This window comes from Scyliorhinus canicula, chromosome 8 (genome assembly GCF_902713615.1).
Source record: "Scyliorhinus canicula chromosome 8, sScyCan1.1, whole genome shotgun sequence".
Lineage (NCBI taxonomy): Eukaryota > Metazoa > Chordata > Chondrichthyes > Carcharhiniformes > Scyliorhinidae > Scyliorhinus > Scyliorhinus canicula.
This window is the reverse complement of record NC_052153.1, coordinates 101,458,723-101,485,925: the sequence shown is the minus strand read 5'-3', so window position 1 is coordinate 101,485,925 and position 27,203 is coordinate 101,458,723. Positions and strand designations below refer to the sequence as shown.

The window sequence follows — 27,203 nt, the reverse complement described above, 5'->3', positions numbered from 1 at the left end:
ATTTTTGTGTAAATTCCAAAAGAAACTGGAATTATATTAAAGCTGCATTTGTTAATTTTCCCCACACCATGAAGAAATTTGAAAAGGGTGATATTTAGTGATTCCACGAGAAATGTTGAAACTGCCATTTTGTGTTTTCAGAAGAGATGGCTACTTACTTGCGTTATGTAAGAAGACTGGACTTCTTTGAGAAACCAGACTATGACTACCTAAGGAAGCTCTTCACAGACTTATTCGATAAGAAGGGTTACATGTTCGATTATGAATATGACTGGATTGGCAAACCGCTTGTAAGACAACAAGTTCACTTATTTACAAATGTACAAATGTTCTTTTAGTCACATGAATATGGCTATTGCAAAGTAGAACAGACACCTCAAATATTTCTGGATGGGATTAGAAATCTAGACACAATCTAGACAGAGTTGGCCTCTCCCTGCAACTTTATTAAATGATGTAACGTTTTGAGGTTTGGAATGTAAAGCTTAAGTGATGCACCCTTGATGTTGACCGAGGGAGAAGTTTAAAAATGAAATTCGGGGCCCTGTGTACCATGTTCTGAAAGTCAGACTGTTGACTGTTTGCTGTCCTCTTCCATCCACTGTGGCTTAGCAAAGTTAACTGAGACACAATGCTTGTAAGTGCACTGGGCTTAATTTTCAATCTATTCCATGATAGCTGATCTCAGACAGGACAGTAGTAGAGGAGTTTCAGCTAGAGGTTTTAGAATCCTGAGTTAGAGATTTTTTTCTAATTGCTACCCGGTGATCACCGTTAGAAATGTGCATGTGGATATCCGGTGAAGACTGGGTTTGACTTTGCTGATGGGTGGAATTTACTGGCTGTTCTTGTCGGCGAATTTTCCGGTCCCACCAACGGCGTGTGGGTTTCCTGTTGATTAGGGATGCAGCCAACGGTAAATCTTATTGACAACGGCGGGACCATAAAATGCCACTGATGGGCTGCCTCCAACGCCGAAAAACATGTGGCGGGTTGTGTGGTAAATCCTATCCATAATATCCTGCCAGCATTCACTACTAAGTGTCATATAAGAACAATGATTCCTTGGAAGAGTTACCTGAGGGCCCCTGGCATCCATTGATTTATAACCCAGCTAGTAAGAAAGGAGGAAAATTTAGAGAAAAAACAAGAAACAACGGACTATTATTCTACTATAGTTTATCTTTGGTCTTGGCATAACACAAATCCATCACTCTGCTGACAAATCTCCAAACCAAAGTACTGAGGAATCCACGCAAAGAATTTTTAAGAGTCTTAAATGGAATGTAAAAATATTCTCTCCCTGGTGGGTCACACCTTACTTACCTTAGTTCAATTAATTTAGGTGAAGGTTAGCAAGTGCCAATGATTAGCAATCTTTAACTGTGCAGAATTATTTCTGTAGCATGCTTCTCAGCACCAGGGACCCAGGTCCGATTCCCGGCTTGGGTCACTGTCTGTGCGGAGTCTGTACGTTCTCCCTGTGTCTGCGTGAGTTTCCTTCGGGCGCTTTAGTTTCCTCCCACAAGTCCCGAAAGATGTGCTCGTTGGGTGAATTGGACATTCTGAATTCTCCCTCCGTATACCCGAAACGGTGCCGTAGTGTGGCGATAAGGGGATTTTCACAGCAACTTCATTGCAGTTAATGTAACCCTACTTGTGACACGAATAAAGATTATTATTACTCCCGAAAATCAGGCAATGTTTTCCAATACAGGCCGAGGTAAACATCCCGTTGCTTACACAATGGGGAATTACCGGGAGCTGAATTGTCCCAGTTTTGCATTACACTTCCAGTGTCATTAACAAGCAAGGCTATCTGGTTGATGACAAATGTTTCTTTGAACACTGCAGAGCTGTTTGGAATGATTCAGGCATAGAACATGGAAGGTTGAGTCAATTTCAATCTTGCATCCCTGGGTGTGCCCTTTTTGAACCAGTTCGACCTGGAAGAGGCTGTACTTCCTATTGCATTGTCTGAAGATTCCATAATGCATTATAATGCTACGGCATCATTGAACATTTAAATTGCACATTGTAACTACTGCTTTACATGCCGTAAAAGTCGGTTGGTTTCCTGGTTCATAGTTGAAATGATGAATGATGCAATTCGTTACTGTTCCTTGGTTAGTGTTTATTTACATTTGCAATGAATGGATTTTTATGCCAAATACTGCTGTATGATGAGTGTCGGTGCTACAGAATGAAACATTATTTCATACCTTTTTTGCACACTACTTCTGGGTAAATAGACAGTTTAGAAGCTTTGAAGTTTATGAAGGCAGAAAACTAATTTTTCTAACTCCATTATTTAGGAAAGCAATTCTCTTTCAGCGGACATCTTGAGTTTCCTAAATCAGTACAGATACATTTCTTATGGCTGGTCACAGTGCGTTTTCCCGAATACCTACCCAAATGATTACAATTTGTGTAACTCCAACAATGCTTTTCCTTAATCTCTTTTCATCCACTTCGTAATTCTAGAATTTCCATTGTGTAGCTCCACTCCTGTCTGTATGAACATCGCCAGCTCATCCCCAGTAATAACGTCTCTCCCAATCCCCATGTTCATCAACGTGTTGCCTCTGGTGAAATCATCATCAGGCATTTTACAGCGACCATTGTTCTGCCAATGAGATCCAGCTGTACCTTTTTCACCAGTTTTCAATAACCAGTATTGCGACAAAATTTTTTACCAGTTTCCCAGGAATATGTATAGCTGCAATAGTAGTGTGTTCAGGCAAAAAGATAAATTTTCTGGTGAAAGAAACTTTTTTTGGACAAGTTCACAAAAAATGCTAGAAACAGCTGTCGGATTGCACTGTGGAGAGAAATGGACACCCTAACTTTCCAGTTGTGGACCCTTGATGAGCACTGGAAAGAAAACACAGCTGAATCAAACAAAAGGTGGGGGCGGGAAAAACGCATGCATCACTTCTTTCCTGATTCTTCTTGCATCAGTTTCCCTTAAACGTCAGAAAATGTTTCCCTGCTTAGCGAGCTGCCAGATAATGTGCTCAAGCCTCTGGAATGGCGTGTGAACCTACAACGTTTTGACTCCAAGAGAAATGGAGCTGATCTAGGAAGAAATATAGGGGTACCTGCATAATGTCGCATTTTGGAAATATTAATTGAATGTTGACTGGGGACTTGTTGCATGATGCAATTTTAAGGCTCACTTCATTATTGACTGAGCGGTGTAGATTAATGTTTGCAGGTAAAAGGCAGTATTGTGTATTTCCAATGAATAACAAAGAGCATGACTAAGTATATCAATTTGGTTCACGTTGGCACTTCAATTACCTTTATTTCAGATTGTAAAAATTGTTTTCTTTAATTATAGCCCACTCCAGTTGGTTCAGTTCATACAGATAGTGGTCAGACAACAACGCACAGAGATGGTCATCAGTACAGGGATAGAATACAGCAAACCAAAGCTCAGGTAGGTCTGGAAATATAATTTTGATTGAGACTACTATTTGCAGCAAGAGCTATTTGAGTTCCTTCTAGAAAATGAAGGTGCTTTTATGCTGTTTTTAAGATTTATTGGTGCACCAAAATTGTTGGCTTCCAGCCTAGAATAACTGGTAACAACTTTGAAATGAACCTGCTGGATGTGTTACGGTCAAAAGAAAAGTTTCCCTGCTGCTGGCCTTGGAGAATCTGACAAGGTTATGTTCGTATTGCTGTTGATTGCACAAGATTTGCTTGACGAGAGCTGATGCCAGTAGAACTGTGACTCAGAAACAGTTAGAAACTGAAAGAGAAACAAGCCAATCAGTGAATGCAGTTCCAGCTACAGATCTACCTTGCGTTGATTGATTATATTATTATAGTAAACTAGAGGAGTAACTTAGCAATTGCATAAGTTTTCATTTGTAAGTGTGGGGTTCAGTTCAGCTGATAGAGTTTGAGCTAAGGTTTGCCGTGGATGCACTGCTCTGACGATGAGCCATGGGCTGAAAGATAGTTTATTATCAAACATTGGACATAAGTATTACAGCGTTTCTCTTTGAAAGAAAAGAAGTTCATTCTTGTTGGCTGAAGCTGAACTATAAGCTCTGATCACTTTTCTTCTCTCCCCCCCCCCCCCCCCCTCATGTTTTACATTTGAAATATATATATAGCCATTTTATATGCTTGTATTACATGTTGGATATTATACAGTGTATATATATATATCTGTTGTAACATTTAGTCTTCTGGACTGGAGGATGGAACAGGGCAGTAGGGGGAGTAATAATGTACTGGTGCCTGTGAAAAGTAGAAGTTGCCCATTTATTGTGGTTGCAGCTGTTGTAAGCTTTCGGACGCTCTATGTGGGAGAAAAATCTTTGCCCAAGCAGTAAACTGAAAATGTCTTTCGAGTAACAGATTTTTAAGCAAGACATGGCCACTCCTGAGTACATTTGACACCATGACTTAAGATAGCCTTGAGCTGAATTTTGGGAGAAATTGTCTGTCCAAGTGTCAATGGTCACCATTGGAACCAAAGTTAATTATCAACAATGTGACATGCAAAAAATGACGAGTACTTAACTGGAGTCTGGTATTTGGTTGAGTCTCTTCAACTTGGAGGAGTCCAGTCTCCACTTCAATGCCAGACCTAGTCTTGTGTAGGAGAAACCTTTTGCAGGCATTTGTCAAATACAATAGTTAATTTGTGGGGGTTTTTAATGACTTTGTTATGTCTGTCACTATGTGGCTATATAATCAACTGGATGCTAATTAAAATAATTGCTGCAATCTGGATGAAATTTCAGATCTGGAAATGGTTGAGTTCCTGTGTCATGTTTGTTCCTTTATATTTCAGTGAATGGGTTTACTTCAGTTTTGTTTTAATCAAATAAAATAAGCTTGACACTTGATTTTATTTTTGCCATGAACAGGTTTAGTGAGTCATTCGCATATCTAATTCATGATACACTATGGGCATGAGTTTTAATTATTTAGAAACAAATGGTTATGTAGCAACTGCAAATGGAAGGAAGAAGTCTGACTAGCCAATATGAGCCTCTGTGAGCATGACTATAAAGCTAAAATGCAAAATGTTCTCAATGGAATGTTTCGAACAATGCATGAAAATGTGTGTGAACCCAAATGTTACCAAAAGCTCTTTACTTATTTTAAGATTTGAATTATTTTTTTTGTAAAACTCCAGTTAATGACTCATTATAGCTGCACCAAAAATGACTGAATAATAGTCCTAATGTTTCAGCTTTTCATTTTAGTTGCTACTTTTTTGCTCCATCTGTTAAATTGACAGTTTTATATTTGAAATGAAATGAAAATCGCTTATTGTAACTTCAATGAAGTTACTGTGAAAAGCCCCCAGTCGCCACATTCCGGCGCCTGTCCGGGGAGGCTGGTACGGGAATCGAACCGTACTGCTGGCCTGCTTGGTCTGCTTTAAAAGCCAGTGATTAGCCCAGTGAGCTAAACCAGCCCCGATTTAAAAACGATAATACAATACTGCAGTGATTAGGAGAATAAAACCTTATTAGGATTCTGGTTTGTTTATGGGAGAGAGCAGTCTTTAATCTACCAACATTGTTGAAGGCTGGGCTAGTAAGTAATTATTGTCTTGCATTCATCAGATGTTATTGCTGCATGAATGAAACGTTCATAGCAAAAAGCAGCATTTGTAAGCACAGCCAAGAACTGAAATTTTGCAGCAAAATAAAATCAGCCTGACGCTGAGGTTCAAGAAGACAATTAGGGAAAAGGCAACAGCTGACCAACTGGCCCCTGGTGTCCTTGAATTTTTTTTCCTTTATTCATTTATGGGATGTGGGCTACGCTGGCTAGGCCAGCATTTGTTACCCATCCCTAATTGCCCTTGAGAAGGTGATGATTCGGACTCCCATCGCACAATGGAGTAGCAACTTCTACAAATTAACCACCCTCTCGAAGTAGCACCTCCTCATCTCAATTTTAAATCTACCACCTCTCAACCTTTCTTTGTGACCTCTTGTTCTAGATTTCCACACAAGGGGGAACATTTGGTCTACATTTACTTCACAAATCCCTTTTTGTACCTTGATCAGATCCCCTCTCACCCTTCTAAGCTCCAGTGAGTATAAGGCCAAACTGTTTAATCTCTCCTCGTACATTAATCCCTTCATCCCCGGAATCAATCTGGTGACCCTCCTCTGAAATGCTTCCAATGCCACCACATCCTTCCTCAAATAAGACCAAACTGGACACAGTACTCCAAACGTGGTCTCACAAACATCTTTTGACCTTGCCTTCTGGATCATTCTTTTACACGGCACCTTGTCAAACGCCTTCTGGAAGTGTAGATAGACCACATCCACAGGTTCCCCATCATCTACCTTGCTGGTCACTTCTTCAAAGAACTCAAGCACGTTTGTCAAGCATGACTTTTCCTTCATAAAACCATGCTGACAAGGGTGGATTGAGCTTTGTCTTTCCAAACGTTCAGTCATCTCCTTCTTAATGATTGATTCCAGCAACTAATCAAGCTAATCGGTCTTGCCTCTGCCTTTTTTGAAGAAGGGTTACATTAGTGTGTTTCAAATCCACCGGAATCTTTCCAGAATCCAGGGAATTTTGAAATATCATAACCGATGCATCTATCTCTTGCTGCCACCTCCTTTAATATCCTAGGGTGCAGGCCATCATGTCCTGGAGACTTATCTGCCTTTCATCCCATTAGTTTATTTAGTACCTTCTCCCTAGCGATGGTAATTGCAACAAGTTCCTTGAATTGACTGCAGTTCTTGGAAAATGTTTATTACTCTTTAACACGAAGACCGAGGAAAAATTTTGGTTCAGTGTCTCCGCCATCTCTGTGTTGTGGATAGTTGTCAGCATGGTTTTATGAAGGAAAAGTCATGCTTGACAAACGTGCTTGAGTTCTTTGAAGAAGTGACCAGCAAGGTAGATGATGGGGAACCTGTGGATGTGGTCTATCTACACTTCCAGAAGGCGTTTGACAAGGTGCCGTGTAAAAGAATGATCCAGAAGGCAAGGTCAAAAGATGTTTGTGAGACCACGTTTGGAGTACTGTGTCCAGTTTGGTCTTATTTGAGGAAGGATGTGGGTCATCCACAGGACGGGGTCAACATTTATGTCAGCTATTCTGTGGTGTAGGAGGGAAGGTTTCTGGACCATTGGAATCTCTTCCGGGGCAGGTGGGACCTGTACAAGAAGGATGGGCTGCATCTAAACTCGAGGGATGCAAGGGGATCAGGGCTGGGCACTAAATATCCAAGGATATGTGTCGTATCGAAAAGACAGGCATTTGTTAGTAAGGAATGAAGTTAAATCAATAGCAAGGCACGATATAGGATCAGAAGGCATAGAAAGTCTGCAGGTAGAGTTGAGGAATCGCAAAAGTAAAAAGACCCTGATGGGGGTTATGTTCAGGCCCCCTAGCCCCCCTAGTCAGGATGTGGGGCAGAAAATAAATCAGGAGATAGAAAAGGCATGTAAAAAAGGCAATATCACAATAATCATGGGGGACCTCAATATGCAGGTGGACTGGGAAAATCCCAAGTGGATCCCATGAAAAGGAATTTGTGGAATGTCTAAGAGATGTTTTTCTGGAGCAGCTTGTGACAGAGCCTACTAGGGAACAGGCAATTCTGGATTTGGTGATGTTTAATGAGGCAGACTTAATTAGGGAACGTAAGGTGAATGAACCCTTAGGGAGCAGTGACCACAATATGATAGAATTTACCCTGCAGTTTTGAGAGGGAGAAGCTGGAAACTGGTGTCATGCTATTACAATTAAATAAGGGTAACTGCAAAGACATGAGGGAGGAGCTGGCCAGAGTTGATTGGAAAAAGAGTCGAGCAGGGAAGACGGTGGAACAGCAATGGCAGGAGTTTTTCGGGGTTATCCGGGAGGCACAAGATAAATTTAATCCCAAGGAGGAGGAAACATGCAAAGGGGAGGAAAAGGCATCCATGGTTGACGAGGGAAGTCAAAGATAGCATAAAGGAAAAAACATAAAAAATGGCGAGGATTAGTGGGAAGTCAGATGATTGGGAATCCTTTAAAAGTGAGCAGAAGACAACTAAAAAAAACAATAAGGGGAGAGAAGATGAAATATGAGTGCAAACTCACTAGTGAAATAAAAGAAACTAGGAAGCGTTTTTTTTCAATATATAAAAGATAATAAGAAAGAGGCAAAAATAGACATTAGACCACTGGAAAACGTGACTGGAGAAGTAAGAATAGGAAACAAAGAAATGCCAGACGAACTGAATAGCTGCTTTGCATCAGTCTTCACGGAAGACACCAGAGGGATGCCAGAGCTCGAGGAGAATCGGAGGCAGAGGTGAGTGCAGTGGCCATCACTAAGGAGAAGGTTCTGGGGAAACTGAAAAGTCTGAAGGTGGATAAATCACCTGGACTGGATGAGCTACACCCAAGGGTTCTAAAAGAGATAGCTGAGGAGCTTGTGGAGGCAATGGTGGTGATCTTTCAGGAATCACTGGAGGCAGCAAGGGGCCCAGAGGACTGGAAAGTACCTAATTTAACATCAATGTTTAAGAAGGGAGGGAGGCAGAAGACACCGAACTACAGGCCGGTTAGCCTGACTTTGGTCATTGGTAAGATTTTGGAGTCCATTATTAAAGATGAGATTGCAGAGTACTTGGAAGTGCATGGTAAAATAGGACTGAGTCAGCACGGCTTTGTCAAATGCAGGTCATGTCTGACAAATCTGTTAGCGTTCTTTGAGGAGGTAACAAGGAAGTTAAAGGTGAACCAGTGGATGTGATTTGTTTAGATTTCCAGAAGGCCTTTGACAAGGTGCCGCATAAGAGACTGTTAATAAGTTAAGAGCCCAAGGGGAAGATCCTGGCATGGATAGAGGATTGGCTGACTGGCAGAAAGCAGAGAGTGAGGGATAAAGGGGTCTTTTTCAGGATGGCAGCCGGTAACTAGTGGTGTGCCTCAGGGGTCTGTTCTGGGACCACAACTTTTCACAATATACATTAATGATCTGGAAGAAGGAACTGAAGGCACTGGTGCTAAGTTTGCAGATGATAGAAAGATCTGTAGAGGGACAGGTAGTATTGAGAAAGCAAGGGGGCTGCAGAAGGATTTGGACAGGCTAGGAGAGTGGGCAATGAAGTGGTAGTTGAAATACAATGTGGAAACATGCAATGTTTTGCACTTTGGAAGGAGGAATTTAGGCATAGACTATTTTCTAAATGGGGAAATGCTTAGAAAATCAGAAGCACAAAGGGACTTGGGAGTTCTTGTTTAAGATTCTTTTAAGGTTAACATGCAGGTTCAGTCGGCAGTTAGGAAGAAAAATGTAATGTTAGCATTCATGTCAAGAGGGCTAGAATACAAGACCAGGGATGTACTTCTGAGGCTATGTAAGGCTCTGGCCATTTTGTGTATTGTGAGCAGTTTTGGGCTCTGTCTCTAAGAAATTGTGCTGGCCTTGGAAAGGGTGCACAAGAATGATCCCTGGAATGAAGATCTTGCCTTATGAGGAATGATTGAGGTCTCTGGGTCTGTACTTGTTGGAGTTTAGAAGGATGAGTGGGGATCTTATTGAAACCTGCAGAAGTCTGCAAGGCCTGGATAGAGTGGATGTTGACAGGATGTTTCCACTTGTCGGAAAAACTCTCAACCAGGGGACACAATCTCAGACTAAAGGGATAATGCTTTAAAACAGAGATGAGGAGGACTTTCTTCAGCCAGAGGGTGGTGTATCTGTGGAACTCTTTGCCGCAGAAGGCTTTGGAGGCCAAATTTGTATCTTTAGGACAGAGATAGATTGATTCTTGATTAATAAGGGGATCAGGGATTAAAGGGAGAAGGCAGGAGAATGGGAATGAGAAAAATATCAGTCATGATTGTATGGCGGTGCTGACTCGATGGGCCGAGTGGCCTAATTCTGCTCCTATAATTTTATGACCTCCTTTATATACTTATAGAAGCTCTTGGCATCAATGTTCATATGTTCTGCTAGTTTCCTTTCGTAGTTCATCTTAGTTTTTTGTTTCTATTTTTAGTAGTTTTTTGCTGACTCCTCAAGTTCTCCCAATCCTCCAGCTAGCTTTGGCAGTATGGTATGCCCCAATGTTTACCTTTATGTCTTCCTTGACTTGTTTAGCCATGGAACATTTTTCTTCATTTTACAATTCCTCTTCCTCTCAGGAATATACTTTAATTGAGAGGTGTTTAATATCTCCCTGAACATCCTCCATTGTTCCTCAACTGTCCCACCCTCGACTGTCCTACCTTCAATTATTTGTGCCCAGCCAGCCAACTCTTTCCTCAGACTTGTGCAATTACCTCTACCCAATGCTGAAACTATAGTATTGGACTCTGTCCTCTTTCGCACAATCTAAATTAAAGAAAATCTGCAAAATTAGTTACAAATAAATGTTTCTAGAATTCATTTAAAGATGCACTGAAGAATTGTTCAAGGAGCTTTGTATCCATACCTCATGTATTATTTTTCCTGTGCTGTTAAGTATTAAATTGCCTGAGTTTTAGCCACCTAGCTCCTGTAGTTATCAATACACTCCATCTGTGTTGATGATGTTACCGAGCATTCTGTCTGGCTCACCTCCCTGCTCTTTTTACTTGTGCTTTCTAGTTCCATGTCTGTGCAGTGATCAATGTGCCAGGTATTCTTAGAATGTGGCCAAGAAACGTCGATCTTGTATTCCGATTGTTAAAGTCCGTGAGGAAGACACAGAGCCTACAAAAGGATTTGGCTAGGTTATATGCATGGGCAAAATGTTGGCAGATGGAGTGTAACGTAGGAAAATGTGAACACATCCACTTAAGCAGGTGGAATATAAAAGCATCATATTATTTAAATGGAGAGAGATTGCAGAACTAGGTATAGAGGGATCTGGATGTGTTGGTACATGAATCACAAGAAGTTAATATGGAGGTAAAGTGATTAGGAAGGCAAAATGCATGTAGTTCAATGCAAGGGCAGCACGGTAGCATAGTCGTTAGCACAGTCGCTTCACAGCTCCAGGTTCCCAGGTTCGATTCCTGGCGTGGATCACTGTCTGTGTGGAGTCTGCACATTCTCCTACTGTTGCTAATTGTGTTTTACACTTAATTGCTCTCTTTTAATAACCTTTGCTCTAGAGTCGCCAGGTATCTTTCTGATACCACCACGAGGTTCAAAGCCAAGTGCTGATCAATAACTCCATACACCAGTTAGTAAGTTTCAAATCAAAACACACAATGGCCTTTGTTCGGTTCTGAGACTGCAGGTTTCAAGCTGGTATGGAATAGTAGCTAGGAGTGCCTATCTCGTAGTGTGCGTTGACTGGAGACTTACTTGGTTGGTGCAGCTGCTAGGCAAGTCTCTCCTTGTTGAGAGTCACGGTCAAGAGTTATTTCGAGCTGCTAAGAGAACCTGCCAAGAGCTGTTAGGCGGGTCTCTCCTCACTGAGAGCCAAGAGAGTGAACTGAGCTTGGGGACTCTACTTTATAGTCCCCTGGGGTTTTGCGCCCTTTTGGGCGGAACCCTGGACCTGGTCCCAATTAATTGGACCATGTCCCAATCGTTTCAATCGATTTCTCCAATACTGGAGCTGTTCCCTGATCGCTGGGCGGTTCCTATGTGTCTGTTGGCCTTCCTTTGTCTTGGCTCCCGCTGGTGCCGGGGAGTCTGGTTTGGTCCCGATTGCTTCAATGTTTCTAATTGTTTCTGAGGATTGCTCATTAATATGTAGATGGCTACTGGTTTTGGTTATGTCTGGGTCTTTGCAAGTCTTAACACACAGGAAACCCTGCACCTGCTTGTTTTCTGTGCCTGGCCAGTTTTCCCTGCATTCTTTGCGGGCATCCATTTTGGAATCGGGAAGTGGCCACCCCAGGTGGCTACACTACGGTCTAAAGATATGTAGGTTAGGTGGATTGGACATGATAAATTGCCCTTGGTGTCCAAAAAGGTTGGGTGGGGTTACTGGGTTTTGGGGATAGAGTGGTGGTGTGGGCTTGGGTAGGGTGCTCTTTCCAAGGGACTCGATGGGCCAAATGGCCTCCTTCTGCACTGTAAATTCTATCTAAGGGGCATTGAATATAAAAGTAGAGAATTTTTGCTACAGTTTACAAGGCATTGGTGAGACAACATGTGGTCTCCTGACTTGAGAAAGGGCATAATTGCATTAGAAGCAGTTTGGAGAAGGCTCACTTGGACTCATTCCTGGGATGAAGGGGTTATCTTATCAGGAACGGTTGGACAGGTTGGGCCTGTATCCATTGGACTTAATACCAATGAGAGGGTGATGTCCCATATAGAATCCTGAGGGACTTGACAGAATGTCTGCTGAGAGGATGTTTCCCCTTTTGGAAGAGTCGAGACTAAGATGGAGCTAGGGGAAATTTTTTCTGAGTCCCCTGCTGTCCCAACCCCCAGGAGCAGTGATGGCAGGGTCATTGAATACTTTTAGGACTGAGGTATAGTCGTGATTATCAATGGACTCCCAAGATCTCGGCGGTAGACAGGAAAGTGGAGTTGAGACTACAATCCGAACAGCAATGATCTTATGGCAGAACAGGCTCAAGGGGCTGAACTGCCTACTGCTCCCAGTGCATACCTTCATATGTTTTTTGACTTGGGATTTTGAAACTTTAATGTATAACCCACTTTTCTACTTGTGCCTGATGAATCGTTTACCTTTCTTGCATATTCACGATGCCACATAAATGATTATTCCCAATATCAACAGCACTCTACGTGTTTGTACGAAGCATCCAGGAGAGCTTGAAACAATATGTAGATGGTCCAGTGAGGGAAAGGACCGTACTAGATCTGGTGGTATTGGGAGAATGAGCCTGGCTTTGTGATCGAAGTTTCAGTAGGGTAGCATTTCAGGAAATGTTCACTTAATTCCATATGTTTTCAGGTACTGTTGGATAAAGATAAGAGTAGTCCTCGGGTGAAGATGCTAAATTGGGGGAAGGCTAATAACAACAATATTCGGCAGGAATTGAAGAATCTAAATTGGGGTGGATATTTGTAAGTCAATATCTGGCATATGGGAGGCTTTCAAATGTTGCTAGGAATTCAGGACCGGCATGTTCTGTGAGAAAGTAGGATGAATATGGCAAGTTTTGGGAACCTTGGATGATGAGGGATATTGTGCACCTCGTCCAAAGAAAAAGGAAGCATTTGTGAGGGATAGAAGGCTGGGAACAGACAAACCCTTTGAGAAATATCAGGAAAGTAGGAAGGAGTCAGGAAGGCTAAAAGGGTTCATGAAAAGTCAATGGCATACAGGATTAAGGAAAATCCCACGTCTTTTTACAATGTATATAAAGAGCTAGGGAAAGGGTTGGCCCACACAAAGACTGGAGGGAATCTGTGTGAAACCAGAGGAAATGGGTGAGGTACTTAATGAGAACTTTACATCTGTATTCACCGAAGAGAAGGACTTGGTGGATGATGAGTTTGGGGAAGGGTGTGTAGATAGTCTGGGTCACATTGAAATCAAAAAGGAGGAGGTGTTAGGTGCCTTGAAAAACATTGAGATAGGTTAGTCCCCAGGGCCTAATGGGATCTACCCCAGAATACTGAAGGAGGCAAGGGAGGAAATTGCTGGGGCCTTGACAGAAATCTTTGTATCCTCACTGGCTACAGATGATGTCCCAGAAGACTGGAGAAGCACTAATGTTCTTTTGTTTTAGAAGGGTAGCAAGGATAATACAGGAAATTACAAGCCGGTGAGCCTTGCGTCAGTGGTTGGGAAATTATTTGAGAGGATTCTTCAAGACAGGATTTATTCCCATTTGGAAGCAAATGGACGTATTAGCGCGAGTCAGCATGGTTTTGTGAAGGGAAGTCGTGGATCGTGTTTTTCAAGGAACTGGCGAAAATTGATGAAGGTAGGGCAGTGGATGTTGTCTGCATGGACTTCACTAAGGCCTTTGACAAGGTCCCTCATGGCAGACCAGTACAGAAGTTAAAGTCACATGGGATCAGAGGTGAGCTGGCAAGATCGATACAGAACTGGCTCGGTGATAGAAGACAGAGGGTAGCAGTGGACGGGTGCTTTTCCGAATGGAGGGCTGTGACAAGTGGTGTTCCGCAGGGATCAGTGCTGGGACCGTTGCTGTTTGTTGTATAGAAATAAATGATTTGGAAGAAAATGTAACTGGTCTGATTAGTAAGTTTGCGGACGACACCAAGGTTGGTGGAATTGCAGATAGTGATGAGGACTGTCAGAGGATAGAGCAGGGTAAAGATTGGTTGGAGACTTGGACAGAGACATGGCAGATGGAGTTTAATCCGGTCAAATGTGAGGTAATGCATTTTCAAAGGTCTAATAGAGATGGAAAATATAAAGAAAATGGCAGAACCCTTAAGAGTATTGATAGGCAGAAGGATCTGAATGTATAGGTACACCGGTCACTGTAAGTGGCAACGCAAGTGGAGAAGATAGTCAAGAAGGCATACGGCATACTTGCCTTCATCGGCCAGGCATTGGGCGTAAAAATTGAAAGTCATGCTGTAGCTGTAAAGGACCTTAGTTCGGCCACACTTTGAATCTAGTATTCAATTCTGATCGCAGGACTACCAGGAGGATGTGGATATTTTGGAGAGGGTACAGAAGATGTTTACCAGGATGTTTCCTGGTATGGAAGAGAGGTTGGATCAATTTGGTTTGTTCTCACTGGAATGACAAAATTATGAGAGACATGGACAGTGTGGATAGTCAGAAGCCTTTTCCCAGGATGGAAGAGTCTGTTATTAGGGCACATAGGTTGAAGGTGCGAGGGCAAAGTTTAGACGAAATGTGCAAGAGAAGTTGTTTACACCGAGGGTAGTGGGTGCCTGGAATTTGCTGCCAGAAGAGGTGGTGAAAGCAAGTACGATAGCGAAGTTTAAGGAGCGTTGTGACAAATACATAAATAGGATGGGAATAGAGGGATACAGACCCCGGACGTGTAGAAGATTTTAGTTTAGACGGGCAGCACGGTCGGCAGAGGCTTGGTATATGAATAGGATGGGAATAGAGGGATACGGACCCTGGAAGTGTGGAAGGGTTTAGGTAAGACGGGCAGCATGGTCGGCGCAGGCTTGGCGGGCCAAAGGGCCTGTTACTGTGCTATAATTCTATTGTTCTTTGTTTTATAAAAAGTCCAGAGGAGAATGTGCAGTCTAGTCTGACACTAATTCTTATTAAATCTGTCATATAGCAACACTCCTTCTTCAGCAGTTCCTTTGGATTGAGAATGATTTGCTTCCACTCTAGTTTGATGGGTTCTGAAATGATCGATGAGTCCAATACATGATCTGTAGATCTTGTCAAGTGTGGGACAGGTGGTGTTTGAAGGGAGAAATGTTTTGTTCAGAATTTTGTGCGCTACCTTTGACGTCTTGCCTTCACGTCTGCACATTGCCGACAAAATCTCCTGTGTTCAGTGCCTTCTCGGATGAACCTTCTCAATGTTGGTTGGTCACAAGCCATCAAGCCATGATCTCCTATACGTTGGCGAGTATGTTTGACTTAGCGTACCTAAAGCTTCTCCGTTGTTCTGGAAATCTGCTGTGGCCGAGTTCCAAGTCGAGCAAATGCTTTGAGAATCTGGTGTCAAGTGCCTGAACAACATGCCTTGCCCAGTGAAACTAGTTTGATTGTTCAGTGCCCTGATGCTGGGCATGTTGGCTAACTGGTGGATGTGGCTGCCAGACTGCCTTTCTTCTCATGGGTATTTGGGGATCTTCTGAAGGCACCGCTGGTAATACTTCTCCAGTGCTTTGAGGTGCTTACTGTAGGTTTTCCATGTCCCCAAAGTATTCCAGAGAGCACTGTTGCTCGGTTCATGATCTTGGTCTCTGGCTTGAGATCCTGATCCTCAAATACTCTGCTCAGTCGGCTAAAGGCTGAGCTGGCACGTTGGAGGTGATACCTTTGACAAGAGGAAGCTTCCAGGATAGCGCAGTGCCAGTTCTCAATGTACACTGCACCTTGATAGAAAGCCTTGATGATGATTAATTTTGAAATTGCCTTGTTGACGTTCAGTCAGTGCTATTGAATTGATGAAGTAAACGAATTTCAACGCCATTGGAAATTACATTCTTTCCTGTGCCTGGATTGAGCCAAGCAAAGATATGGTCAGTGCAAGATCTGTTCCTTTTCTGAATCTATCATCAGTTGCCAATGTAAGTGTAATGGTACTAAACAATTTACCAAGGACAGAAAATAATGTGACACCTATCAGTTGTTGCTTCTGCCCCTCTTCTTGCAGAGTTCGATAGTGATGACTTTTTGCCCAAACTCGGTGCTGCTTCTTTGTCCCCCACGCTAAATTAAATAAGAATAGAATGGAAATCAAATTCCCATCTCCACTTAATTCTGCACAAATCTGATCTTCAGGTGAATCATTCTTTAAGCTAGACTGGGTGCCTCTAACTTCATTACAATTAGCACCCCGTTCTGTGAAATTGGTTGATTCTATTGTCTGAAAGTGATCTGTTGAAGGATTTTGTGAAAATGCTTCCCTTCATCTACATTTTTATACCTTCCAGTTTAATGACAAGGGAACCGTACTTGTATTTGATAGGAGCTTCAAAGGGGCGGCATGGTGGCACAGTGGTTAGCACTACTCCCTCACGGCGCCAGGGACCCGGGTTCAATTCTGCCCTCGGGTAACTGTCTGTGTGGAGTTTACACTTTCTCCCCGTGTCTGCGTGGGTTTCCTCCGGGCTCCCGTTTCCTCCCATATTGCAAAGATGGGCAGGTTAGGTGAATTGGCCAAGTTACATTGGCCCTTCGTGTCCAAGGATGTGCAGGTTACGGGGACAGGGCGGCAGAGTGGGCTTAGATAGTGTGCTCTTTCAGAGGGTTGGTGCTGACTCAATGGGTCGAATGGCTTCTTCCTGCACTGTAGGAAGTCTCTGCACTGTAGGAATTTTATGCTCTCGCTATTCAGCGTAGTATTTAATTTCTATTGCAAGTTTCTTTCCATTCTGAAATGTCTCCCCATTTTCCCTTTTACTGCCTTTTCACTTTGTTTGGCAATAAAATTTGTTTTGTCTTTCCATATTGAGCAGTTAACTGGCTTTGCTTTCCTCCATTTTATATCATTGGAATCAGATGTGTTGTGTAGATTCAACTTGTCCTTTGCCTTTCAGCATTTGCGTGCCGTACATTAGTTCTAAGCCACTTCTTGTTTTGCCTTTGGTATATCACTCTAGCAGCTCGACCATCACAATGCAGCATTTCTTGATGGGAGTGCAACCACCTTCAAAGATACTGGCATGGGTAGAGGATTGGCTGACTGGCAGAAGGCAGAGAGTGAGGATCAAGGGGTCTTTTTCAGGATGGCAGCCGGTGACTAGTGGTGTGCCTCTGGTCGAAGCTGGGACCATAACTTTTTACAATATACATTAATGACCTGGAAGAAGGAACTGAAGGCACTGTTGTTAAGTTTACAGATGATATGCATAAGTTTACAAAGATATGCAGCGGGACAGGGTAGGATTGAGGAAGCATGGGGTTGCAGAAGGACTTGGACAGACTAGGAGAGTGGGCAAAGAAGTGGCAGTTGTAATGCAGTGTGGAAAAGTGAGGTGTGCACTTTGGAAGGAAGATTGGAGGCATAGACTTTTTTTTGAAATGAGAAAATGCTTAGGAAATCAGAAGCACAAAGGGACTTGGGAGTTCTTGCTCACTTGCTAACTCTTGAGGTTAATGTGCAGGTTCTCAAGTCGGCTGTTAGGAAGGCAAATGCAGTGTTAGCATTCATGTCAAGAAGGCTAGAATACAAGACCAGGGATGTACTTCTGAGGTTATACAAGGCTCTAGTCAGATCCCATTTGGAGTATTGAGAGCAGTTTTGGGCTCGGTCTCTGAGAAAGGATGTGCTGGCCTTGGAAAGGATCCAGAGGAGGTTCACGTGAATGATCCCTGGACTAAAGAACTTGTCATATGAGGAACGGTTGAGGACTCTGGGTGTGTACTTGTTGGAGTTTAGAAGGATGAGGGGGTTGATCTGATCAAAACTGATAGGATACTGCGAAGGCTGGATTGAGTGGACATAGAGGGCATGTTTCCACTCATAGGAAAAACAAGAATCAGAGGGCATAACCTCAGACTGAAGGGACGATCCATTAAAACAGAGATGAGGAGAAATTTCTTCAGCCAGAGGGTGGTGAATCTGTGGAACTCATTGCCGCAAAAGGCTGTGGAGGCCAAATTGCTAAGTGTCTTTCTTTTTAAATTTAGGGTATCCAATTATTTTTTTCTAATTAAGGGGCAATTTAGCATGGCCAATCCACCTACCCTGCACATCTCTAGGTTGTGGGGGCGGAACCCCCACAGTAGCATGGTGGTTAGCATCAATGCTTCACAGCTCCAGGGTCCCAGGTTCGATTCCCGGCTGGGTCACTGTCTGTGTGGAGTCTGCACGTCCTCCCTGTGTGTGCGTGGGTTTCCTCCGGGTGCTCCGGTTTCCTCCCACAGTCCAAAGATGTGCGGGTTAGGTGGATTGGCCATGCTAAATTGCCCGTAGTGTAAGGTTAATGGGGGGATTGTTGGGTTACGGGTATACGGGTTACGTGGGTTTAAGTAGGGTGATCATTGCTCGGTACAACATCGAGGGCCGAAGGGCCTGTTCTGTGCTGTACTGTTCTATGTTCTATGAAACCCACGCAAACACGAGAAGAATGCAAACTCCACATGGACAGTGACCCAAGGCTGGGCTTCGAACCTGGGACCTCGGCGCCATGAGGCAGCAATGCTAATCACTGCACCATCGTGCTGCCTGCACTGAGTGTCTTTAAGACAGAGATAGATCGGTTCTTGATTAAGAAGGGGATCAGAGATTATGGGGAAAAGGTAGGCGAATGGGGATGAGAAAATATCAGCCTTGATCGAATGGCGGAGCAGACTCGATGGGCCGAGTGGCCTCATTCTGCTCCTTTGTCTTATATGTGATCAAACATATTGTCCATCTCTGCTGGAATTTAAAGTCCACACAGGAAGTTGGGTCATTGAATCTCGCAACATTGATTCTACCTTTTCTCAGCATACATTTTACTTTTGATCTCTGTATTACCTTCTTTCTCATCATCTTTAAAATTTGATTTCCTTAGTATCAACGTACAGTTGGTGATGACTAACAATGTCAATGTCACAAAAAGCTTGAATAATACACAGAGAATTTTAAAAGCTGTTGCTTTGTTCACTGTGGGTAATTTTAAGCGGTGTGGCTGCAAGGAGCAGTCTGTTGTTGACGGGTTTCCAGTTCGGAAGGGCATAGTCAAGGTGCCTCGCCACAATGAGTGAGCCCTCTTCCTTACCACCTACTGGAATTTGAGTGCAGAATGATGATCCCTTCTGACAAATCTGAAATCTTTTCAGTGATGGTTTTCAGTTCTTTTCCACCCAGTCCTATAAAAGGTGGTAATATTCACTTTTCTAACCCATGGAAACTACTATGAGGCAGTACTATGACTAACTTTCCTCTGATAATACCTGCTATGTTTCCGTGAATTCGAATTATGCCATTCTAGATCTGGCAAGTAATTTGCCTGTCATTTTCTTTGTCCATTGTTGATGGGACCATAATGCACTTAATTTTAGTTTCGCAAAGTCAGGTGTTGTTTGTGCTGTGGAAACGCGTAGATACAGTTTAATTCCATTGAGCAACCACTGACAAATGTTAAACAGTGAAATTGCAGGTGCTGGAAAGTTTCACAGTCATAAGGTTTACAGCCTGATCCGGTTCTTGACCTCTATCTGCCATAACCTCCTCTCGGTCTTGAGGTGCTCCCAGTTATTCGAATTGAGTTTAATCAATGCTAAAATTGGGATTTGACCAATCAATAAAGTGACTAGGATGTTAAGTTACAGGTATTACAGCAACAAAAAACAGAAGTTATTAAATGTTGTGATCATCAGTTCATAATGCATGAATGGTAATATTATGCTAAGCTCTACAATCATTCTGTTTTAGTTTGTATATTTTTAGTTTTTGCGGGGTTTTTTTGAACAGCTTTGAGTTGTTTTAATCTTCCCATAGCATGAGGTTTTTAATGAGTTCTTGGGATTTTCTTTCCTTCCTTCCTGTTCCATGCATGCTTTATAAAATAAAAATGGCAGTCAGCAGACCACCGGGGAGCTTGGGACATTCAGCAGACCAACCCCCAGCACTTGAGAGCTCACCTGGCAGCTGACCGACATGGTGGTTCTGTACAGGTATTTTCTGCTACTCTCCCTCTCCACCCTGCATGCTTGTATGATTAATCCAGGAGTCTTGCATATTGTTGCATCCTTCTGCACCTGCAGCAAAAAACTTATTGTGTGTGGTGTGTGTGCGTGCAGCATATGTTATTGTCTTTGTGTGTGTGTGTGTGTGTGTGTATACACCTTTATTTGCTCCCTCCCTGACATTAAATATCAAAACAATTAAGTTCTAAACTGTTACAAAATAGTCCTTTGTTAAACCAGAGGCCCTTCAACCCTGCACCTGTAGAATACATAACAGCATTCATCACACTTCTGGGCATTTGGAGGCAGTATAGTAATGTTTAGCCAGTGTAACCTGTTTAAATGTAATGCACCAGACAGCAATAAATTGGCTCTGATTTGTTTTTGTCATATTTTAGAAGGATAGTTTAGTTTTTAAATGTTGTTTTACTGGATGTTTTGGAGGATTCCTATGATGTAGTCAATTTGATGGTTGTAATTTTGAATATATGTAATGAGTGGAATTCAAGTTGTCAAAAATAATGCTATGGGGTTGCATGGTGCAACATATTTAAACTGTGTTCTGCAGTAGAATGGAAGAATGTCTGTTCAGGCGTGATGATTTCCAGAAGTTTAGATGCCAATCCAATTGTGATTAAGCATCGACTGAAGTTCAGGAACTTGCACACAATGAAGGTGTTGAACCCTGAGCTCAAATTATTGATTATATGGCATCAATGTCAGGCCAGGGTCTTCAGCGTATTGACTTGCACAGAGAAGATACAGAAATAAAGAATAACTTTGAATTTTTTATAAATTGCACCGTTCCATGCACTCTGACTTTTCTATTATCAATCTCCTTGTCTGCATTTGGATTGAAAGCTCCCTTTATAAGCTTGTCATGTTATTGCAATGTCCTGCCTGTGGAGGCAAAACATTCAGACTGAATTATGTCTGGATGGTCGGTCCCAAGTGACCCTTGCTCTATTTCATATGGAACACTCAATGCCAGAGCCGGGGAGTTGTAATTATGTGGGGAGAATAGAATCTTGAAAAGCTGGGATTGTGGTGTTCAAAATCATATAGGGCTCTGGCAGAATAAATAAAAATAAACTGTTTCCAGAAGGATCAATCATTAGAGAGCATGGATTCAAGATAATTAGGAAATGATTCGGAAGGTGTGCAAGAATTTTATTTTTACGCAGTTATGACCTATAATACAATCCTACATCCATATGTATGTTTTGTGCATGTATACATATCTATATATATATGATTATATGCGACTATATTTGTGAATACACAATGATTAATTGTTCTGCCGCTGGAAGATTGAATAAACATTGTCACAATAGCTAGAGTACAACAATGACATGTAGCGGTAGAAAGTAATTATTATTGCCCAGCACTCCCACTTCTGGACCGTTGAATCCAAAATTAATTTCCGGCTGCATGAGAAGTTTCTGGTTGTTTTTTTTCTGGGCTAGTATTGGGTGCTGAGCATGAATGTCTCTGGAATGATTAGTGGATGCATGCTTGCCCTTCATATTGAATGCGTGCACCTATTGTGTGTGGAGTGCAGAAACAGTAGCGGCAGTATAAAATTGCAGGCCAATTGCTCTACCCACTACTGTTTTCATATAGTCACATCACAGATTCATGAAGAATGGGCTTGAAATTGCTTTAAAATATAACACAGTTGAGTGTAATGTTTGTTATGTGTAGAAACAGAGCATATGTGTGATTGGTCAAGAGAAAATTTGTCTTTACTTTGCACTACCCAGTAGATTTTAACTGGGCAACAGTAACCTATCTCATCATTTATCATGGTGAAACACTTAGTTTATACTTGAGTATTCACAACTTTAAATGCCATTGATTGCAAGTGTTAATGGGTCAGTATCTATTCCCTTTTCTAGGTATTGGTGAATCAACTTGGATTATTTCACCAACAATTATGATTTCCTTTTTTATAGTGCCTTTTAATGTAGAAATGTGACCTACGGAATTTCACAAAGACAAAGAGAATAAAATAAGGTTTGAGCAAACATTTGGTAAAAGAGGGGGATTTTTTTAAAGGAGTGCCTTGCATAAGGAGAGGAAATTAAAGTGGTGGAGGGTCTTGAGCAGGAACTTCCAGAGTATGGAGTCTCAGTGGGTAATGGCAGCGCTGCTAATGATGGGGCGAAGAATGGTGAGAATGCACAAGAGACGAGAGTTCTCCAGGACTTGGTGTAGGGCTTGAGCCAGTTACATATATGGGAATGGATGAGGCCATGAAGGAATTTAAACACGAGGATGAGAATCTTAATCCTGAGGATTTGGGGAACTCGCAACAATGCCTCCAACTCTCTAGTCCTATCTCTCTCTGTTTCCCTCTTCTTTAATTGCCTTCGTGAGCCCATCAACCTTTTAGCCACCTCTCTCGGAATCTCTTTCTTCAGCTCAGCGTGAATTTTTCAATGATTTTGCTTATACCTAGTACCTTGAGGCTTTTTTCTACATTAAAGCATGGTTTAACACAAGTTGTAAACTTTCTGGCAAGCATGGTAACTTCACAATGTGTCTACTAATGGTCTTCAGTGATTTTCCTCTGATGTTATCCGTTCACATTACCTTCTCGTGGTAACAAAATTTTTTTTTTCAGTCTCCGTCTTGAGTCTTTCAGGAAAGTAGTTGCATAAATAAAATACAGATGTGTTGAGGTAAATTTGCCCGTGCAAGGAAAAAGTTTTTAAGTTTAAATCTGGTTTTAATTATCGATTTATTTGAGTGTTTGTTTTCTTTGTAAAGACTTTTAAATTTGTTACCCATCAACTTGTATCTGACTTGCATTGTCTATGCTATCTGTTATTCTGTCACTCGCTCTCCTTCTCCCTTCCCCCTCCCCTCTCCCTCCCTCCCTCTCCCCCTTCCTTTCCTTTCTCTCTCTCTCTCTCTCTCTCTCTCTCTCTCTCTCTCTCTCGTTCTTTCTATCTCACCTTCTGCATAAATATGAATTTTTATTTCTGATTGTCAATCCATTTTCTGTACCTTCTCTGAGAATTTGGGATGAGTGATAAATGCTGGTCTTTCCAGCAAAGCACTAATCCCAAGAAAGAATAAATACATTTTAACAAATAGGTGTGATTTGGTATTGTAGGATCCCTGCAGTGCATAAGGATGCTGTTCAGCCCATTGAGTCTTAACCGGCCATTCGAAAGAGCACTCTGCCCAGTTACTAGTATCCACACAGCCCTATCCCCGTAATCCCATAACCTGACCCTGATATTAAGGGGTAATTTAGCATGGCCAATCCACCTAACCTGCACATCCTTAGACTCGAAGGAAACCCACGCAGACGCGGGGAGAAAGTGCAAATTCTTTATATACAGACAGCCCGTGTCCCTAGCGTGTGAGGCAGCAGTGCTAACCACTGCACCATGCCGTAGTGGCATGGTAGCACAGTGGTTAGCACTATTCCTTCACAGTCTCAGGCTCCCAGTTCAATTTGCGCTTCGGTCACTATCTGTGCAGTCTGCACGTTCTCTCCTCCCACAAGTCCCGAAAGACGTGCTTATTAGGTGAATTGGACATCTGAATTCTCCCTCAGTGTACCCGAACATGCGCCGAAATGTGGCGACTCTAGGATTTTCACAGTAACTTCATTGCAGTGTTAATGTAATCCTACTTGTGACACTAATAAATATTACTATTATGGTATAATGTATTCAATTCCCGCAAAGAAAAAGATATGAGCTCATTGTTTTGATGTCAAGAGCAAGAATTTTCTGTTAAGGAAGCAAGGAACACCATTGGAATTGTATGTCAGGAAGAAAAGTCCCTACATGTTTTACAGCCAATGTCCCTTTTAAGATGTAATACTTGTATTGCAGGAAACTAAGAATCATTACAGCACCGAAGGGAGGTCATTCGGCCCATTGCGTCTATACTGGCTCGCTGAGCAATTCCCTTGGTGTCATTCTCTCACTTTCCCTGTATCTCTTCCCATTCTTCGTTTTCAGATAAAAGTCTAATTCCCTTTTAAGTGGTTTGATTGAGCATGCATTCAGACACTGCATTCCAGATTTTAACCATTTTTTGCATGAAAAGATTTTTCCTTGCATTACTTTTGCTTCTTTTGCCAATTGTTTTAAGTATGTGCCCTCTTGTTCTCAATCCTTTCAAGAATGGAAACAGTATCTCTCTATCCACTTGTCCATTCCCCTCATGATTTTGAATACCGCTACAAATTTCCCCTTGGCTGCCTTTTCTCTGTTCAGTACTAGTCGACACAAATATGACCAGGCAGAACGCCATCCAAGGAGTCTCTCGGGCCATTGGAGACTCCTGGGTAGTCGGGTTTAGGGCAGGGTGGCTCCCTGGCTCTCACTGGAACTTTGGAACCTTGGGACTGCCACCCTGGCACTGCCAAGGTGCCTGGATGGCACTGCGAAGCTGGCTGGATGTCAGGGTGTGACCGGCAAGGGTCAGGGCCTGTGGGGGGACTGTGCTCATGAAAGAGTGGAGGGGGTGTATGAAGGGTGGGGTGTGCAGGGCGAGTATGAAGGGGCCACTGGATGGTTTGGGGGGGGGGGGGGGGGAGAGTGGGAAGTGGAGGGTGTGGGTTCTGGAAGGGGCTGGGACTGGCCCTGAAAGGGACCGTGGGAAGGCCTGTAAAGGGGGACTCTCAGTGACTCCGTAGTGGGGTGTCATCACTTGTGGGTGGCGTGAGGTAATGCCCATGTGTGTGGGGGGTGACATTGCCCACAGGTGGGCAGGCATGGGGAACCCACAAGCCCACTTAGAGATTGGGGCACCCATGCAAAATGGTGGCTCGATTTCTGAGCCAGTCTGGCCAGCGGGTTCAGCTCCCCAATGATGAAATTATGAAAATAATTCTAATTGTGGGTTCACCCAGTGAGAAACTCTCCAGGGCCCAGAAAAGTATGTGCTCAGATAGTAGTGGGAAACCCGCTGACCAAGCCGTAACAATGCACTTCGAAAACCATAATATTATTTAAACAAGTTAATATGGTTTTCCGAAATTGAAAGCATTTTACAATCTCATCTTCCAGATCACCTTTGCCAATTTGATTGGCCCAATCTATACGGAGATTAAAGTTACCCACAACTGTTAAGTTGTCTTTGTTACAAGCTCCCGTAATTTATTGTTTAGTGCTCTGTCCAATTGTTTAACTGCTGTTGGGGGGGGGGGGGGGAGGCTGCTATAAACTACTCCCACCAGCATCTTCCGACCTAGTAATTACTCATCCCCACCCATATTGATTCTACTTGCTGGTTTTCTGAGCCAAGATCTTTTCTCACAAGTCCTTATGTCATCTTTTATTATCAGGACTGCCCTCCTCTTTTTCCAATTGCTCTTTTCAAAATGTTGTGCAACCTGGAATATTTACTTCCCAACCATCCGTCTCTAAAGTTATGATTGGATGAAATTTTAGAAGTAGAGTGCAACCGTTTCCCAGTATTAAACAGGCATGATGATTGCTGCTGATGAGTGACCCCCTTGTGTAAATTGCTTTGGATTTCTCGTTATCTGTCGCTTTCGCCTTCTGTAATAGTGTGAATACCCTTTTAAAAGTTAAATCTGTGTTAAATGGCAGATAACTTTGCCTTATTCCATCAATACAATTTTCTTACTTGAAAACGCATTTTTCTGATGTAAAGTCTCTCCATTATGGCTTGATTTTATTTTTATGCATAAGTAACAAATAGTGGCTGTTTTTATTGCACATCAACCTTTGTTTTTCTGAATCCATTTGACTGAACTGTGAATTTGAATGTTTTAAATGTAGTTGGTTGCAGTTTTATTAATGAACAAAAAATAGCACTTTATCTTTTCCCCCTCCACTTTTTCCTTGCATGTTTGGTAAATTGACCAGAACAAAATGATTTTATGTTTATAAAAGTGGGAAGAAAGTGTGTAATGTGCAATGTTACATAATTAACAGGATTTGTGAGAGTTTGAGAGAGAATTGAATTTCACACGGGATGACGAGTGGTAAATTTCAATCTACAAGTGGTTAATTGGCTATGAAAACATAGGGCCAGTTTATATTTTCTTTGATAACTCGGTTTAAAACTTGTGGCAGCCGAACCTTGCACTGGAATATTTCGTTACAAATTTTTAAAGCTCAAGAAGCTATTGCATATAAAAAGCAATCAACATTTTTCTTAAGATGTTTTAACTTTTTTTAAGATAGCTTGCGCAACAGCACAAATTCTGGTAACTAATATGGAGTTTACTGGAAAGATAAAATCCTAATGGTTAACCTTCCGCTTTCCTGGGTTGTTAGCGTTCAGGTGTTGCGATGTGATGCTGATTAACATAGAATTCCGTCTTTCATGTTCCTTCTGCTTCCATCTGCGATTTTGGAACTTCAAACAACTTCGCTAAAAATGATTTCAACCGCTCAATTTCCAGTCGATCAGTTTGATCTAACAGGATCGATCTCTGGTGCAGCACCAAACACAAATAACTTTATTAAGCGCGTTCATCGGCACCTCTCACGAAAAACATACTACGCAGACAGAATATTAATGTTTAAATAATCACCTTGTCTTTTTTTTTACCAAAAAGGTGGTGGCTCCTCTTTCTTTCATTCCATTGCGTCACTAAATGTCAGGATTTGAAATGGGTTTCACGAGCTTGATCTTTCCCTCCTCTGTGTAACAATGGATTTTTGTGGAAAGTGAAGAAAAAGCAGCAGAAATTTGATTGTAAATTGAATATTAGCGGTTGTGATTTTTTGAACTTATTGTATTTTAAGAGAGAAATTGCCTGTCTGAAATTAAATGTTAACACCTTAGGAGGGATTCTTAACTTTGGATTTAGATTAGAAAAGCTGATTAAATAAATAACTGTACAATTTTGTTCATTCCTGCTGGTTTTGCTTACTTTACAGGTGGTTAGTTCAACAAATGGGGAACTGAATACAGATGATCCGACAGCAGGACACTCCAATGCACCAATCACAGCTCCAGCTGAAGTGGAAGTTATCGATGAAACAAAGTATGTACATGTTTTACTTCATGTCAAT

At 42.2% G+C, this 27,203-nt stretch overlaps 1 protein-coding gene across 12 annotated transcripts in view; it reads left to right on the top strand.

Annotated features, from left to right (window-relative positions):
* Nucleotides 1–27,203, top strand: part of LOC119970415 (casein kinase I) — a 332,753-nt gene that overhangs the window by 283,818 nt on the left and 21,732 nt on the right. For 6 of the 12 annotated variants that reach the window (XM_038804994.1, XM_038804998.1, XM_038804993.1 and 3 more), the window contains 4 exons: nt 142–290; nt 3,344–3,442; nt 20,077–20,172; nt 27,069–27,175. In XM_038804994.1, the coding sequence (XP_038660922.1) occupies nt 142–290; nt 3,344–3,442; nt 20,077–20,172; nt 27,069–27,175 (451 nt within the window). The remainder of the gene's footprint in view (nt 1–141; nt 291–3,343; nt 3,443–20,076; nt 20,173–27,068; nt 27,176–27,203) is intronic. The other 6 variants (XM_038804997.1, XM_038805001.1, XM_038805003.1 and 3 more) reach the window with 3 other exon arrangements.